At 45.3% G+C, this 19,256-nt stretch overlaps 1 protein-coding gene across 1 annotated transcript in view; it reads right to left on the bottom strand.

The window, feature by feature from the left end:
* Positions 1-19,256, bottom strand: part of GDA (guanine deaminase) — a 599,621-nt gene that overhangs the window by 179,542 nt on the left and 400,823 nt on the right. The window contains exon 8 of the mRNA XM_069228937.1: positions 206-313. Within this exon, the coding sequence (XP_069085038.1) occupies positions 206-313 (108 nt within the window). The remainder of the gene's footprint in view (positions 1-205; positions 314-19,256) is intronic.

The following is a 19,256-nucleotide window of genomic DNA, read 5'->3' as shown; positions in this document are numbered from 1 at the left end:
TCCTCTTGGGTTCCGGAGTAGCGTGCTACTCGCCGAAAAGCGCTTTGACGCCTATTCAGAGGGTAGTAAGCACAATATATGGATAATTACAATTGAAATTACAATTTAAGGCATGCAGATTTCGTATGATAGATTTTTCACCTCATCTGCACAAATTGCTTCATTTAAGTATGTTTCACAGTGTTAACATTAGGATGGCAATTACCTGGATATGGACATCCCAAGCAGCAGCTATATTGCTGAGTTCAGACATCAACTCCTCTGTGCAGGAAAGTGCGAAACGTGGAGTTATGATCGGCTTCACTCTTGGATACTGTAGAAAGTGTATCACAAATTAACAATATATGATCATCACACTGTAAATCCACATTACAAACTATTTGGGGTCAAAACTCACACATGTACATTTTGGAAGACATCAAAAGTAGATGATGTGGAATTTATTTTATGAGTGTTCACCTCATTAGTGCATACCCAAATCACATGCACAAAATTAGTCTGACTGCTTTTTTAAACTTGAACAAATGTCTAATGGGCTTATCTCTAAAATAGGTGTGAAATATTAATACTGTTTATAATATGCAAGAACATTGGTACACTTCGCATCTAGATGCCAATCCTGTTAAGTGAGTGTCACCTCAGAGACAATTTTGCACTCCATGGTCTAGAGTGTACTGCTCTAGACACAGGCACATCCCTCCTGATTTGGGCAGGGTTCCAGATGGCAAATGCAAGAAGGATGCTCTCCATGAACTTAGACTGCATGGTATGTTGTGCAAGAATCCTTAAGCTGACTACCAAAGTCACCACACATTCAAAATTGCCTACAACTAGGGGGAGGATTTCAGTTTTATTGTAACTTAAACTTAATCCTTTCCAGAATGGATTTTGAGGATTACCTAGGATTAGGATACTGTCAGTGGCATGACCTTAAAATGTGACCTCTGGTTTTAAGTATTAAAATTGTTGATCAACTGATAACCTCTAACACAGAAAAGATTCTAAACTTAGTTTAAGTAACAAAGACGATAAGAGCTAACAATGTCATCTTCCTCAACAGATAGCAAAAAACTGGATAAAATACCCTTAACAAATAGGGCAGCTTTAGAGGTATTGTATAATATTTTGATCACTTTGATAAATTTAAAGGCAAGTGTTAAGATTCTGCCATAAACTGTAAAACAGCCACAGTAGCCAGAAGTGGATTTATCGGCAACAGACAGTACACATCCTAAGTCAAACTGACCCAGGCAGGAATGTATCCACCTCAACACTCTAAGGCCCTGATTTAAGAGGGCCTAGCACCACTTTAGCGCTGTCTTAGCGTTATTTTCTTTTACTCTAAGGCGGAGCTAAGGTGGCCTTTTCTCCACGCCAGATTTACAGAGTGGAGCAATGCATGCATTGCGCCACTTTTGTAACCCTTTGCGCTACATTATGCCTGCGCCAGGCATAATGTATAAAAAAAGGGCATTCCCCCATTATTGGGGCCGAAAAAATGGAACAAAGAAATCTAAGAGATTTCTTTGTGTCAGTTTTTTTGTCACTTTTAATGCCTGGTTAGAGCAGAGCTGTGCGGGAACACCATTGCTACAAACATTGTCCAGGACTCTCTGTCCCAGGGGGCTTAGCGGCAGATCCACTCCCCGGAAGTTGCCGCGACGTTGGGCGTGTAAAGTCCAGCTGCACTCCCGCTGCGTGGGATCACCATCACTACAGTCATTGTCCAGGACACTCTGTCCCAGGGGGCTAAGCGGCAGGAGCCGCTCCCAGGAAGTTGCAGTGCCATCGAGTGTATAAAGTACAGCAGCATTCCCGCTGCGCAGGACATGCGCAGGCCCCACCTGGGTAAAGCCAGGGCCAAGGGCATGCCCATCCGCAGCAGTCAGAGCCGGGAGGAGGCTGGGCCGGGCCTCCCTCCTGAGTTTTTCTTTTTTTCTTTTTCCACCACCTATTTGATTTAATTTGTGTTTTTCTGATGTGATGGGCAAAAGAAAGGCAAATGAAGGGGATCCCTGGGCCAGGGGAAAGAAGTGTAGGAAAAATATATACAAATCAGGCGACAATGATGTGCTTGACTGCATTGATAATCTCTTGGCGGACTACGAAGAAATACTTGTTCCACCTTCTGCTACTGCACCTTCCAATAGTCCCACCCAGTGCCTAGCATCCCATGTGGTGTCAAACAAACAGGAAACCATATCTAACCTGTTTAGTTAAGCTAGGGACCGGGGCGGAGTAAAACCAACGTAATATCTCAAACTCCATAGATAAATCCTGTAGTCCGACCCCCCCAATGGCTTGATGCTAGTGCCCCCGATTCCTCCATTCCTTACAACAATCACTTTTTACCACTTTCAAGCCCACCTGATGTCCTTACATCCCAGCATCCTGCGGTTGCTTCTACCCAAGATGGGGTAGGTTGCCCACTTAATCACCAGGTTCACCCATCTCCTAAATCTGACAATCTATTTGGCTGCATTTATGCACTTAGGTCAGAAATATCAGCCCTTAAGTCTATGATTGGTGACCTTGTGGCTATTGTGGGGCACCTTATGGAAGAGATGGTGAGAAAATGTTGGGAGGGCACTGTCAATTCTGCTACTGCCATCGTCCCAGCTCTCTCATCCATTGATTCTTCTTCTCCCTCTCCTGCAGGTTATCCTGTTGTACACTCAGGCCCAGTACAAGAACATAATCCCTAGGATTCCCGTTGGCATTAGCACTAAAGGTTGCTCTGTACCCGCGGGCATGTTAGAAGGAACTGCCTCTTGTTGTCATTGGAGCAATGGCCATAGCACCTTACCTTCCGCATCGTGTGATGGCTGATACTTTTGTAGACCACATGTAGACACTAGTACCACTCGTTCCACCCGCAAAATTTATATGACAAATGTATCAAAATTTAACTCGAAGGGGGGGGTTTGAAGGAAATGTCTCATTGACAAACAAAGTCACACACTGGATCCGACACACCAGAGGATGTCTCTCTATAATCAGAAAAGAAGTTCTGAGGGCCAGGCGGCACAGCTCGTCGAGTTCCCACTTTGATTGCATTGAACTCCTCTTAGCAAATGGGCAGTTAGTTCAAGATCTAGTGTCCTTGGATCAAAGAACCAAGCCCCCAGGTGGGTCTGTGATCTCTTTCAAGTTTGATTTGCCTCTCGCTTTTCAAGTGTTACCCACCCGTGGTGCTTTAGATGATGGTTCTGTTTGTTTCAAGTTAGATTGACCTCAGCTGGTGGAGGCACAGGCCTCCCAGGTAGCTCTAACAGCCCTGTGAGATCTGCCAGCTGTTGCTGTGATAAAAGCCAACTAGAATGTATGGGTAACTTTAGTAGCAAGAAGGTTTACACTGTTTCACCCCAGGCAGTTTTATCCACCCCTATTGACTTTTGCAGACCATCGGCAGCCCGGTGAGGATCTCTGGCCAATGCCCTTCTTTTGCCAATTGCTTAGAGTGATCGACCGAAAGTAAACATTGTCTCCTAGAATGTGTCAGGACTTAAGTACAAACTATTGCAGTCCCACTGGAACGACTTTATGATATTTGCATTTTTCAGGAAACCTGTGTCAAACCAGCCTATAAACCAGGCTATGCAACCTACCATCTCCCTGCTATTCCCAGTAAAGTGGGCCGCCCATCGGGGGCCTCTTAATCTGGGTAAAAATTGATTTACAGTGATAAGTGAAATGGTTGCCTATGGATAGCCCTGATATCCTAGGCATTAGCCTAGAGGGGCCTGGGAAAACTGCCATTGTTAAATTTAACATCTATGCCATGAGAACAAGGGGGCTAATTATTCCACCACCTTGCAGTCACTCGAGAACTTCCTGGTTGAGAGACCCACTTGGCTTGAGCAACAAGGGTGATTACTGGGAAGAAGATGACGTTTGGCACATACCTAGGCTTAAGCTTCCCCCTGTGAAGAAGTGGTACCAGGCTGCTTTGCAGCTGAAGGGCCTGTCCCTTGGCCTAGGTCTTAGGGCAGTCAATGGAAGGACAAAGTCTGACAAGCATGCTGCTTATACATTTAGTGGCACACAGGGGAAGAGCTGCATTGATTATTTCTTGATCGATCTCAGCCATTAGTTTTTAGTGGACGACATGGTAGTTAGGGAACCAACTGACAGTGATCACAACCCCCTTTGCCTCAGTCTCGAGTCCCCAGGGGAAAGAGTGCAATTTGTGCCCGAGTTAACCAGGGAGATACAGTCCGCAAACAACAGACTTCGCATTAGATGGTGCAAGGTTGCCCTCCATGATGATATCCTTTGTAGCGTTAGCCAAGATCTGAAATCTTGCGTGGCATTAATGGCCAAGTTGGACGTGGAGGCTAGGAGTCATTCCACGCTCTTAGCCATTCACACTGGGTTCGTTAAAAGTATGGAGCTGTCATTTACCAAGCCAACTCCTCAATTTTCGCCTCGACCAACACCCAGTGATGGAGCCCAGTGGTTTAATCAAGAACACAGGCTGGCCAGGGCTAATTTAATTAGGGCAGTTAAGCTGAAAGATGTTTCCCTGATCAGGACCTTGTGGAGAAAGTTTAAATTGACACAGATTAAGGCCAGGCGGGACTGGGATGAGGAGAGATGGAGGTGTATCAAGGATGTCTGTGAACGTAAAGATTCCAAATCTTTCTGTTCATTGCTAAGCAATGGCAGCCACGGGGTCTGCCCCCTCTGGTAATAATATCCAGTCCTTGGACTGTTTCCACCACTTTAACTCCCTTTACAATGTAGACAGTCAACCTATAACTAGTACTGCTCCTTACCCTCCTATGCAGCTGGGCATTAGCTGCATTAGCTGCTGTGATAGTTTGTTTAATTTGGGTGGCGTACGTTAATCTATTGACAACATAGTACGTTCTAAAGCTGCTGGCCCTAATGGCATCCCAGGTGATCTTTTTTGCATGACAAAGATAATTGGGCCCAGTATATTTTATTGTTATCCAATGCAATTGCCAGGGGAGCACCGATCCCCGAGTCATGGAGGGGTGCAGAGGAAATACCTATCTATAAGAACGGCGATAGGTCCTCACCCGGTAATTATAGGCCCATAAGCCTTATTAACACAATACAGAAGGTGTTCTGTAGCGCTCTACTATCAAAAATCCACAACTGGATTACTGACAATTATATTTTGTCATCATTCCAGGCTGGCTTCAGGTCCAAAACGAGCACCATCGACCAGCTTTTTGCTTTATGCTCTTGTACTGGAAAGTTGTAGTGATTGGAAAGGGGAGTCTTTATGTAGCCTTTATAGACCTGAAATCTGCGTTCGACCTGGTCCCCGGAGGCAAACTCTGGGAGGTGCTCAGTGACATGGGGATGCCTTCAGTGATTTTGGCCATAATTGTTTGTATCTATGAAGCCAACTTTGCAAGAGTACAATGGGGGAGGCAAGGCCAGCTTACCGATCCAATAAGGTTTAGCTAGGGATGTACACCAGGGTTGTGTATTGGCTCCAACCCTTTTTTCTTTGTACCTGAACCAGGTTGTCCAGCATCTCACTTCTCAGCCCTCAGACGCTCCAGCCCTAGATATGGATAAAATAGCGATACGTCTGTTCACTGATGACACCTTGTTAGTGTCCAAAACTCCAAGGGGACTCCAATTGCTATGATTTTTGCTCCCTGAGAGAATTAGAAATAAACACATCTAAAACCAAGTTTATGGTGATTAACCCAGATAGGTCCTACAGGGGGTATCCCTCTCTTGCTGGCTCAAAACTAGAACAAGTCAAAACCTTTGTATACCTTGGGATCAAACTATTGGTCAAAATGTCTTGGAAAGCCCATATTAACTCCACGTCCCCGAAGTTTAGCCAACTGGTCAGGGTTCTTTTAAGGGAGCACCATTCATCTACCAGCAGGCCCATAGCTGCAGCCCTTCAGATCTATGACATATGGTCAGTTAGCGCTGCACTTTATGGGGCGGAACTTTGGGGATTCAAGAATGTAAGCAATTTCACTCGTACTGAACATATGTTCTTAAGAAAGCTTGTGTCCTTGCCCCCAAGTACTTCGCTCCTTTCCCTGCTCTTGGATTTGGCTCGCAAATCATTAGCAGCAACAGCCAAACTTAGACAATTGCTATTTTGGAGGGGAATTATGGCGACTCCTGAATTGTCCTCCTATGCTACTGCCTTCAGGAAAGTCTGTTTGCCTGACACCTTTAAAAAGATCGAGTGTATTAACTCAGTTAAATCATCCCTGATCGCCATCGGGTTGGGAGATTTGTGGCCGTGCTTTTATTTCATTTTATTGGAATAATTTTATGAAGTTCAATCTATTTATTGAAGCATTGCGTGACTTTTATGGCACTGGATGCCGAAAAAAAAGTATTTATCTGAATGATGTTCCTTTTTATCATTCAAAGTTTGCTTATATTCTGCTACCTTTTGTTTTTCATGAAATACCAGCAGACTTAAATTACTCAGATTAAATTTAGCTTTAACTAAATCCACAGTAGAATATCTTTTTGTACACATGCTGTAAATATTTAATTTCTTTTAAAGACTGTTGTCATTTTCCAGCTCGTCACGGATGCAACTCGGTTAATCGCCCTCGACTAGACTTAAGTATTCTCCCCACGAGAATCTGTGCTAACTTGGTTATGTGACCTCACTATCTAAATCCATGCTTTAACTGTGTATGACTTTTGTCTAACTGTTGTCATTGTTTCATTCAGTGATTTCTGCACTCATCTACTGATTTATATGGCAGAGTTTAAATACTGTTACAGGAACCTGCTGAAAGCCATGTACCCAGCTACTGTTGTAAGGCACTCTGATGCCTTCAGGACATGTCCACGCTATGCAAAACTGCAAAAAATAAAATTTGCTAATTCTGTAAAAGACTTTGCTGTAATAATGGCAAAAGACTTTGGGGGTGATTCCAACTTTGACGGGCGGCGGAGGCCGCCCGCCAAAGTTCCCCCAACAGAATACCGCTACGCAGTCAGAAGACCGCCGCGGTTATTCTGTGTTTCCCGCTGGGCTGACGGGCGACCGCCAGAAGGCCGCCCGCCAGCCCAGCGGGAAACCCCTTCCCACGAGGAAGCCGGCTCCGAATGGAGCCGGCGGAGTGGGAAGGGTGCGACGGGTGCAGTTGCACCCGTCGCGATTTTCAGTGTCTGCATGGCAGACACTGAAAATCTTTGTGGGGCCCTCTTACGGGGGCCCCTGCAGTGCCCATGCCATTGGCATGGTCACTGCAGGGGCCCCCAGGGGCCCCACGACACCCCTCACCGCCATCCTGTTCCTGGCGGTCAAAACCGCCAGGAACAGGATGGCGGTGAGGGGGTCGGAATCCCCATGGCAGCGCAGCAAGCTGCGCCGCCATGGAGGATTCCTCAGGGCAGCAGAAAACCGGCGGGACACCGCCGGTTTTCCCTTTCTGACCGCGGCCATACCACCGCGGTCAGAATGCCCTTGGGAGCACCGCCAGCCTGTTGGCGGTGCTCCCGCGGTCGTTGACCCTGGCGGTCAATGACCGCCAGGGTCAGAATGACCCCCTTTGTCACTTTGTAGCTCGGCATGGATGGCACTGTTCTAATCCCATGCTTAAAAACCTTGCTGGAAAAACAGACATTTGAGGTGAACAAATTTGGAGTGCTGGTGGTGTACAGTATTCCAAATAAAGAAGATGCTCTCCACCTGTATATTGGGAACTACCCAGGGTTCCCCACTATTTCTTGCATAATTTATGCAGCACTCTAAATCTGAGAGGGCATTGTTTGACTTATACTAGTTGCTCCATTGTGGCTGAACAAAGCTATACCTCTCCTAAGAGCGAACATGTTATGTGTTTTTCATGGATACATTTTTATTGCCATTTATTATAATCAGGAACACAAAAATGACAACATTATTCAAAACCCAGGAACCTACTCTCACCCCCCACCCCCTGTGCTTTACACTTACAATGGTATGGGACAATATACAGGAAATCCTCTGAAGCTGTCAAATGGGAGCTGGCAAGAGCGCAGGTCAGAACCACGTATATGTTGTGTTATGTCATGTCATGTTATGTAGATTTGGGAGCACACTATCACCCGGGAGGGTAACATAGCACTGAGCAGATGTGAGTCTAGCTAAACCTAGGCCCAAATGAGAATAATCAAAAAGCCTCTTGCTTTTTACAAAAAAAACACTTTAGGAGCAATGTAGGAGAAGGATCGACCATCAGACTCGACCGCCAGATCTGTTTTTTCGCATGAGTGCGACCCGGGCAAGTAGGAGGCTGGATGAGAGGAGTCGTCTGGAAGGTTTGCAAAAGCAGATGCAATTGTTGGGGTACGCTGTGCAAATTTTATGTAGTGCCTTGAAAGTGTGGGTAAGTAGTTTGAATTGTGTTCGTCTGTGTATGGGGAGCCGGCAGAGCTCCTTCAGGTCTGGTGTGATGTGAGTTTGGTGTGGGCAGTAGAGAGTGATTCTAACTGCAGAGTTCTGAATGATCTGCAGCCTTCTGGAAAGTTTTGTTTATCCTGGGATAGAGGGTGTTCACATAGTTCAGCTTGCCTGTGACAAGAGTGCGCGTGACGGTTTTTATGGGTGCTGATTGGAAGTCATTTGAAATCTTCCTCAGAATCTTCAGGGTATGAAAGTATGAGTCGGTGAAGGCGTTGACTTGGTTGATCATGTCGAGTTTGCTGCTGAGGCGATGCTGAGGTTCTTGGCATGGGTGGTGAAGATTGGTGTAAGTCCTAGCTCTGTTGGAAAGCAGGTGAAGTCCCACAGTGAATTGTTATTCCTGAAGATCACAGTTTCGGTCTAGTTGATGTTTAGCTTGAGACAGTAGATCTTCATCCGAAGGGAAATTTCAGTCATGCAGGCATCGAACTCGATCTGGGTACCGGGTGTCTTGTCCGTGAGGGAGAGAATGAGTTACATGTCGTCAGTATAGGAGAAAACCTTGATGCTGTCAGATCAGTTGATGCTGACTAGATGGATCATGTATGCACTGAAGAGGGTTGGGCTCTAGGAGGATACTTTTGGTGCTCAGCAGATGAGGTTGTGGATCCGAGATATGCGGTGTCAGGCTGAGTGACTGGGTCCTTCCAGCCAAAAAGGAGCCGATCCATCAGAGATCATGTTCTTGGGTTCCAATGTTGTGGAGGTGTTGAATGAGGATGGAGTGGAAGACTGTGTCAAATGCTGTAGAGGTCTATGAGGACAGGGACTCTGGTGTCTTCTCCATCCAGAGTCTTCTGGATGTCATCTGTGGTGGTGATGAGAGCAGTTTCCATGCTGTGGTTAAGTCTGAAATCAGACTGACTGATGCTGAGCAGTTGGAGGTCATTGAGGTCTTCAATGAGGCATCTTTTGATGATTTTCTTTAAGACCTTGGTCAGGAAGGGTAGCAGGGAAATTAGTCTGAAATTGGCAAGTGTTGAAAAGTCTGCAGAGGGATTCTGCAGCAATGGAAGGACAGTTGCCTGTTTCCAATCGTCAGAATGGGTGTGAGCATGGCACTGATGGGTTGCAATCCTCTGGAGTAGGAATTGTGGGCAGGGGGTCCAATGAGGGCCCTCTGTGGATAGACTTCTTGGTGATCCTGAACTTGAAGAGGGTGTGGTCTGTCCAGGAGACTGGTGTGGGCCCATTGATGTGGATGTTGTCAAAGGTGGTTAAAATAGAGTCCAGGAGGTGTCTGGCGACGTGGGTAAGTCCCTTTACTCAGTAGGGAGGCCCAGGCTTCCAAGGTCTGGGATGAATGCCTTAAAGATGGGTTTGGCCTGGTCTTCCAGGTGGAAGTTCAGGTCTCCAAGTAGGACGTCGTTGCTAGAGGTGAGGGCAAGTGGTGGACAAAGTCTGAGATGGTGTTGGTGAAGTTGGGGCAGTACTAGCAGTCTGTTGATGAAAGTGTTGCTTTAGGTGAAGTTGAGCTTGAAAGACAGGTTCTCCATGTGGAGGTGTGCAGCTGATGGAGTTCTTGTGAATGATGGTAAATCCGCCTCTAGGCTTGTGAAGTTTGTCTTACCTAATGATCTTGTAGCCGGGGGGATACTGTGGTGATGTCGGGGACCGATGCGTGCTAACCAAGGGTTCTGTGAGGAACAGTAGGTCCTGGGCACTGTTGTGTTTGGTGAGTGAATGGGTGTTGAGGAGCATGCATGTGAATGCAGAGTGTAGTTGCAGGACTGTGTGAGTGTGAAAGGGTGTGGGGTGTTGATTGCTATTGTTGCAGGTGTCGTGTGTGTTGGGTGTGAGTAAGTGCATGAAAGCTTGCCTGAAGTGTAAGAGAACACTCCCTCAGTGTTGTGTGTGGTGAGGCAGCAGCATGGGAATCAGTAGCTGGGGTTGAGAGCACAGAGGGTCACAGTGGGGTAGCAGTGGAAGGCGTAGGGACCAGGGTTCTTGGTGCTGAGCACGGTCCAGACAGTCACAGATGGGCAGCTGCCATTAAGAAAGTCCTTAGTGGGGGGAGTAGTGATGTCACTTCATGTGCAGATAAATGCTAGGAAATCCTGAGATGTCACTTCCTGTTAGGATGGATGGCGGGAAATCCATTGATGTAAATTTCTAACTCAGCGTGGATGGCACTGTGATAATCCTATCCTTAAAAACTCTAGTAGAAAAAACAGACATTTGTAGTGAGCAGATTTGCAATGTTGATAGTGTTATAGAGTGTTAAGGAGCTGCTCTCTACCTAAATCTTGGGAACCACTAAGCGCTCCGTGCTCTTTTCTGCATATTTGATGCAGCACTCAAAGCCTGAAAGGTGATTCTTTTATATATGCTTATGTATATGTGTGTGTGTGTGCATGCATGTGTGGATGTGTGTGTATTTGTTGAAAAAAGTTTAAAGTGATGTTATATAGTTAGATGTGGTAATAATTTCTTGTCATCAGTGATGTTATCATTTATGCAATTTTAGATGCCATTAGTGATGTCATTGAGCATGTCATGCGTGATGTAATAAATGAGGTCATAAGCACCGCATGACAGGACCAAGGTATAGTTAGTTCAGTAATGTATAACTTGTTTTAACTACCAGTATTACCTAATTACATCACTTTAACCTTTGTTTTTTTCCAGTGAATTTCTAAGGTTTGTTTTTTTAACCTAAAGTAAGATATTATTACCAGACCTAGCTATAACATCACTTTGACCTTTAGATTTTTCACTGAATATCTAGGATTCTTTTTATTTAATATAAGATATCCCTATCAAACCTAACTGTACATGGAAGGGCCTTGATTATGTAACCAAGCTTGAGTATGTGTGGAGAATGGGGTCTCCGTAAAGAGGAGAGCAGAAAGTACAGACTGATTGGGGTCTGGATGTTTGGAGAGAGTGAGCTCTATGCACAAGTGGGGCTTGGGTATCTGTATTATGGGTGGGTGGAAAATTCTGCTTTGCCAGCAGAGTTTTGCCCACTCCGATCTCCAAGTGAAACCGGTTGCAGACTCCGGCAAAGCTTTTCCCACACAAGGCTCAACAACGTTAAGTTGGCAAGCACGAAATTCCCCTGGCATGATTTTCAGGAGCTAGAACGCCTCCCGGTAAGATATCTCAATGCGGGCAGCCACAGCAGGTTGCGACCGTTCGCATTTAGAAAGCTGCCACTCAAGTAGAAAACCTTCTTGAACAGCAGAAAGACGCAGCGCCACGTGGTGCCATTTGCATTGATTTTACATCGCAGAAGAAGCTCTCCGTGGTACAAAACAGCACAAGCAATGCAACTTGCCTGATTCCGCCTGTTCACGGAACTCCACGTAATTTCACAGAGTTTTTATGTAACACAGCGAAATTCCGCTGAGTGAACCCTGCGAGTTCCTTAGGGGTAGGCTCCACCACAGTCTGTGTTCAAAATATGTATACTGTGCACAGTAGTTGCTTGCCCATCTAATGCTAGCAATAAATGTGTTAATTCATGTGCATTTCGTTTTTTTTCCAAGTTTCCGCGCTCAAAAGAGTTTCATGAGTCTTGTGAGCATCTCGCAGGAGTCTCTCAGCCAATAATAGCCCCATATGCGAATGCCCGAGTAGGCTTTACTCCGTGTAAAGTTTTGAAAAACTAGCAAGAGCACTAACATTTTTGTAAGTTGAATGTAATGTCTACGGGCCCGATTCACAAAGGTAAACTTAGACTTTTGGTGTAAGTTTAGACCAAAAGTCTAAGTTTTATGACTTTTTGGTATTCACAAAGGTACGTTACGAGTAGTATCTTTACATATGCACTCAGGACGGAATCTCCACACTCAGGTTGGAGATCTGGCCTGAGTGTGGAGATTCCACTCCGGCAGCAGAGAGTACACTCCAGGTGCAGGGAAACAGATGAAAACTTGCAGAAAGCAGAGTTATGTTTGCTATATGTCCCGGGGGCGGGCACCCTGGGACACAGCAGGGGCTGGCCCAGGGGGTGGCAGTCCCCAGGGCCATATATGGCTCCTTGAGGGTGCCTTGTGGCCCCCTCCAATACTGTATTTTCCCCAGGGAAAGTGGTCCCTAGGGCTCGTGGGTGGTGCACCCCTGCATACAGTTCAATCTTTGGCCTGGGGATTTGGCTGTCCCTGGGGCTGTGGGGGGCTGCCCCTGCATGCAATTCAACATTTGCCCTGGGGAGGTGGTGGGGCCTGGGGTTGGGGGGGCTGTGTGGCCCCCATGAACAAATCTATCTTTGCCCCAGGGAGGTGATGTCCCCAAGGCAGCTGGGGGGGGACTTCGCTCCCCCATATACAAAGCAATTTTTGCCCTGGGGAGGCAGCAGTCTCCAGGGCTCTGGGGTAGGCCATAGGGCCTCCCCCACATTAAAACATTGATCTACCCCAGGGAGGTGGCGGTCCCTGGGGTTACGGTGGGGCCCCCCTGCATTATTCTTTATGCTCTCCCAGGGGAGGTGGCAGTCCCTAGGGCTAATGGAAGTCCTAGGAAAGCAGACCGTGTGCCCCCCTCCATTTCAATGCCACCAGGGCTTAATTAAAACAAGTGTGTTTTTTTTTTAATTTTCACCGGATCCAAGGATCCTCCATGACTCATGGTGAAAATGTTTTTTAAAATGCTTTTTTGCTGAGGGGGAGGGTCCCTATGAGACCCCAGCACCAGAGCTAAGGGGTCAGGGTGTCCCTACCTGCCTCTTTTCTTATTTTTTCCTTTTTTTCTTGGACTCGGCTGAAGCCAAGTCCCAAGATGGCTAACAACACTTTCCTTATTAAAGTGTTGGCAGTCAAACAGATCTCAGCACATGATCGGGAGGGTTCACGGGCCTTCACGTCCCTGTATATACAAATGTGTTTTTCTTTAATTTCTCAAAAAATACTGAACGGATTTAAACCAAATAACAAAAAGGTTGCTTTCTGGACCTAGAGCTACCTTCCTGCCAAATTTGGTGTAAATCCATCCAGTGGTTAGGCTGCTATTCATGTTCAAAATCCCTATGGAAAAATGCATGGGAGAAAAGTGTTTTGGGACCTCCCCTTTTTGTCGGCCCCCACTTGATGGACCACCCTGAAACTTTCCAGACAGCAGCTCAAGTTAGCGGTGTATGTTTTTAGAAAATTTTGTGAAGATTCATCAAACTGCTTTCAAGTTATTTGCGAAACAATTGTTTTTTTTCAATAGAAACTAGGTCCTAACTAAACCTACTGGCAATCACCACAGGGTCATATATATATATATATATATATAGATATATTGAGATGTAATGCATGGTTGTGGCTTGTGTAGAAATTATAAATGTCACAGTGTTGACGAGAATGCATTGTAAGTGTATTTCTTGTAGTTCTTGCATGGTAAAGACACGTGGTAACTTACCTTGGGTGAAAAATCTAAAGCTGTCTCTAAGCTAGACCTAAAACATGGCATTTTGGTGCTTCAACAAGGCTAGTAGGGTGCCAGATATCGTAAGGAGAAACAACGACACCAATGAGTGTAAAACTGCACTGGTTTCGAGCCATTGACACAATTATCTTTTAAAAAAACGTATTCCGGTTAAAGACTGTAATCTTCTGTTACTATTTACATTCTAGTCAGTGATTACATACAGCAGAAGATAACTGTTGAACCATTCTTGTTACTTGTGGCAGAACTGTTTTTCTGCATTAAGTTGAGGATTAATGGAAAGTCTGCCAGAGCCTTCTGGGGCCATATTAAACAAGGTGCTCTGAGGGCTCAAAGGGTGTGTGCCCCCACTTCATGCGCCCTCAGGGCACTTTGATATTACAGAAGGGGCTGCAGATGTGAGATGGCATTCCCTCATTTGCAAGTGGTGTGTCTCTATGCAAATGAGGCAATCTCTTTACCTCTGTGCTCAGGCTATACTATGGATGCAAGAGCAAAGGCAAAGAAGCTGTCAGGAGGCACACTGACAGTGTGCCACAAAAAAGGCAGCCCTCAGGAGGGGCACAGAGGGTCCCAATGGACCCGGCAGAAACCCCCATGCAAGCTGGGCAGGATTTCTCTCTCCTCTTCAAAGCACAGGCCGAAGGTGGCAAGGGCAAAAATGCTCAAGTGGGGCACGGACAGGACAGGAGCTATGGAGGACATGTGAGGCATCTTAGGTTGAAGGCTGGCACTGAAGCACAAGTGGAGCACAGAAGGGGACAAGAGGCAGAAGGCACAGTGGAGTACAAACAAAAAGAAACATTCTTTAAAAGAACAAGTCCTCTTCTCTGAGCACTGTATACCTGATTGTGAAGTGGGCAGCATAGCGACTGAGCAGTGCTTTGACTTACACTCACCTCAGGACTCCGCTATCAATAAGACCATGCCATGAATGAGAAGAGTACACATGGAATGGTGCATTGAGTGAGAGCATCAGATATTAGCATTCCCCCACCGGCCAGACCACCAGTTAGCAGGTCAAAGATCAAAAGCGATTACTGGCAATGTAGTAGAGTCAGAGGCCTGCAGCAGAGGAGGACTGATGCACCCTCCAAACTACACAAACTCTAGTGTGGTATTGCTATAAGACCTAGAAACCTCTACTACACAGAAGTTGATGATGTAAAGAATCTAAGAATGTTGAATATGAAATATTAGGCAGTTGGAAAGTGGACTCAGAAGTGGTGAGGATGCTTTATTTTACCTGGTGAACATAAAATAAAATGTACTTTCTTCATATTACTTATGTGGGGGTGCCTACTATTTCACATTGGCTACAACCAAAGGGTTAACGGCTCAGCATGGAAGAGAAACGTCTCAACATCTATACAAAGAGATATGGCAACATAACAAGATGACTTTCAGAGCAACAAGATGACTTTCGAGATAAACAGTGGCTGCAGTAGAAGATAAGCTGAGAGCTATCTCATATGTCCATCTAGTTCAATATACACCGGCAAGTAAGCTGCCCATGTTTGACTCCATCACTGTTGCTGTCACTATGCGTGCTTTTTCCAAGAAGTCTGCTAATTCTGTGGCATGCTTGCAGTGTGTGCTGGTGAGAGGTTCTACCAACCTGCTGCAAGGGAGAAGCTAGTGAGACTCAAGTCAGAGAAAGGCTTCGTCATACTCTGGGTGCACACACGTCCAAGCTGGAGTAGAGCTTTATCCTATGCTGGTGTACACACATGTCATGCTGAAGTTGTATGCTTCTGAGACAACATCTCCTCTATGTTCTGTGTAGGATCTCTGTGGTAATGCTGACTGCTCGGTGCAACCTTCGTCGTGTGCTGAAGCGCAAATGTCAGTCTCATGTGTTTTGCCTCATGGAGTAATCTGATGTGGGAGCTTAGTAGTGTCAAACGATTGATCTTTAATGTTGTGGTGAGAAAGGAGTCGCTAAAAGAAAATACTGATTTTGCTTATTATTTTAACTAATTATTCTTATTTAATTTCTTGCAGAGTCTTATACATGGGCAAAGAAAAGAAAAACAAGTTGATGTTTTTCAGATTCTCATTTAAATGGACAAGTTTGAAGTTGAAGTAATAGTTTTACTAGTATTGAGAAGTTATTGTAACTTTAATTGTCCAGGTGGCTGTGCTGTGGGGTGTGTGTCTGATTTAAGTCACTGAGTGACAGTCACAAAGTCTAGTGGTGTAGTAATATTATTTCATAATGCAAAATAATACTCCTCTGCCATTTTTTTCTATTTTCTCCAGGAGAACCTGTTATCAGGTGGTAACAAGTGAAGAAAGTATTTTCGCATTATGCTAGAGTGTGTGTGCACAACTGTTAGTACTGAGAGGAAAATCTCCGTGTTACTTCATTGTCTAGGTCCAGAAGGACAGGGGGTTTTTGAACACCTGCCTGAAATTAGTGAATGTAAAGCAGAGGGTTGTGCGAAGTGTGTGTTAACAAGTTAGAAAACCATTATCTACTAGAAGTGAGTACAATACTGGAGCAGTATCATTTTGGTAGGAGACTACAACAACACCAAGAATTATTTGAGAATTACATTACTGACTTACATAAGTTGGGTGCTTCATGCAAATTTTAACAGTCTCTAAATGAGCACATTCAGAACTAATTCATGCAGGGTTGCAATATTGAGATGTGTTATGGAAGAAAGACAATCTCAAGTTTGGAGAAGGTGTTGTTAATAGCTAAAAAAAATAGAACGCTCTCTAACGTGTGTAGAAATTATAAAAAAGGACAATGGTGACTCATCTATGGAAAAGGTATAAAGGCCCAAATTTAAGAATAGTGGCGCTGTATTGTATGCAGCGCCACTTTTCATGATCCTCCTATCGCCCCCTTAAGGACACCATTTGTGCGCCGTATTTAACATACAGCGCATCATGGTGCAGGTTAGGGGCAATAGGTCATACTTTTTTACGCTATTATTGAACATTGCAGGATTAGTGTAAAAAATAAATGTTGGCGCTAAGCCTCCAAATACGTAGGGGCCCATTAAGAATAATGGTGCTCCCCCATTTAATGCCTGCGCTGTGCAGGTGCTAAAAATAGCCACTAAAAATGGTGCAGTGGAATCTCGTAGATTCCACTGCAAAATTTTTGCTGTCCCCCTAACAAAGGAATGCCTCCTTTACATACATTATGCCCGGCGGAGTCATTGCGCCACTTTGTAAATCTGGCATGGCAAATTTGGCCTCGTTGAGCCACAATCGCATCATAGAAAATGGCGCTAATGTGGCGCAAGGAGGCCCTAGTCCTTCTTAAATCTGGGCCAAAGTATATCCAAGAAGAAGAATACAGAACTTCAAAAAAAGAAAATAAACAGTAACTGATTTCACTGTGGTGCACCAGGCCAACTAGCCAATGATAAAGCTTGCCCTGCCTGGTCAGTTAAAGGCCTTGTCTGTGGAAAGCTTGGATACTTTACAAGCATTGTATGTCTCAGGATAGAATAAAGAAGGCGAAAGAAGCAAAAGTAGAGAATGAATATGAGTATGATGAGTTACATTGTGGTAAAATTGTTTTACAGGTGGGACAACATGACAAGAAACGTACAGTTGACGTTGGCTCAGAGTTAATGGATCTAGAGTAGAAATGCTACTTGATTCTGGTGCAAAAATGTAATCAGTACCTAGAAAATGTTATTTCGAAAAACTTCTTAACTAATCTATGAGATTCCTTTGTGCCATTTTATTGGCATTTTTTAACACCTGCTAAGTGCTTGCATTAAAAAGAGGCTCCCATTGGTTACAATGGGCCTCTGGGTGCTATGCAGGATTAGCCTCAAAATTTGTGATGCTAGTCCTGCAAAGTGCCGGACTAGCGTAAAATGTTTTGATACTTGTCCCCCTGACTACTGCCATGGTGTGCCGTATGTGAAATACAGCGCTACCATGGTGGCATTAGGGGGGCACTAAGGGGTGCAAAAAAAGTGGTGCTGCACAAGGTGCAATGCCAGTTTACATAAATCTGGCCCCATATATCCTTGGGGATTGCCCCCCACAGCACCTTCTGAAATGCAGAGGACCCTAAGATTATTCCCCTGGAACTGTTCTCCAGGTCCTCTACCCTTGACAAAAGTGTAACTAGCTAAGACTCGTGCTTCTAGGATTGTTTTAATTTCCACTGTGGCTGTCTGAAGAGCATCCTGAGAGGTCTCAACTCTACCAAGACATGTATAAAGAATAGCCATACCCTTGGAGAGTTTCACCAAAGCAATTTGCATCTTTAAGCGGGCAGTTTTGAGTGTAAGTGAGTCCTTATGATACTCTTTCCTGTGTTGTTGCAAGAGCTCATAGATAGCAGAAAGGGTAGAAGAGACTGACTCAATAGTTGAAAGGGGTGATGGAAGTGATGGAAGAGGTCTGAGCTCAGCTGCTGCAGCCTGTGTTGTGCCAGTATCTGTCTTCAAGACTGGGGAGAGGAATTTGTCAGGGTAAGCTCTGTGACATCAGGTCCCACACCTCCTCTTCTGTTTCTAACACAGATGTTGTAGTGATCAAGGACCCCCTCCACGAAGACTTGTGTTACCAGGTCTTCTATTTGAGTAACTGTGATTGAGCCAATCCCAGCCTTCTGCCCATTACTGCTTGATGTCAGACACCTGCCTGTATCCTGGGCACCACCTGTCAGCCAGTCCTTAAGAATGGCAATCCCTGCCAGCAATCCCCGCCAGCTCCTGAACTTCTACCACAGAGTCTGGCAGATTCTCTGAGTCTGATAATGAAAAGAAAGCCTCTGGGTTTTCCAGCAGGGCAGGTACCTTTGCCTGAGATTGTCACTCAAAGGTATCTGTGCCGACATCTGATTGTTTTGTCTCAAACACAGCAGCAGGGTCTTCTGATACCATATAGGAAGATCGCTGAATTGTTGTTTTCTGGGGTTTGCCTCGCTGAAGGTTAAGATTGAAATTATGACATCCACCTGAGGCTATGGCTGATGCTCCCTCCCCTGATGACAGTTCCCCAGAGCCAATAATGATAGCCCCTAATGAGCCACCAGTGGTGCTTAATGTCACATTTGCCCCAGTTGTATGAGGAGTGGGCAGAAGAGGAGATCTGTAACAATCTAGAGTTCTCTGGAAGAATGTTGAGGGGACTTATGTGGGTAAGGAGACTGTTGTTGCCGCATCAAGTGGCCCAAAGTGCCTTTTGAGGCTTTATCCTGACTTTGTGATATGCTGTTGTCGATGGTAGGCCTCAAAACAGATGACAAAATGCCCTTAGCTAGTGTGACTGCTGCAGCTGTGTCCTCAAACTAATTGATTTGCTGACCTTAGCTTTACAACACTGAGGACTCTTTTTCCGAATAATCTGTGAGCTATTGATATTAGTGCAGGCTGGAGCGCCCCCCCCGGACCATTGCTTATGCTGGTAACTTAGATAAGTATAGTCTGGGGGTAATGGTAGAGCACAGCAGTTGAGCCCAAGATTCAACTTGATATTG

This window comes from Pleurodeles waltl, chromosome 1_1 (assembly GCF_031143425.1).
Source record: "Pleurodeles waltl isolate 20211129_DDA chromosome 1_1, aPleWal1.hap1.20221129, whole genome shotgun sequence".
In the NCBI taxonomy this organism is placed as follows: domain Eukaryota; kingdom Metazoa; phylum Chordata; class Amphibia; order Caudata; family Salamandridae; genus Pleurodeles; species Pleurodeles waltl.
This window is presented reverse-complemented; position numbering and strand designations above follow the sequence as displayed.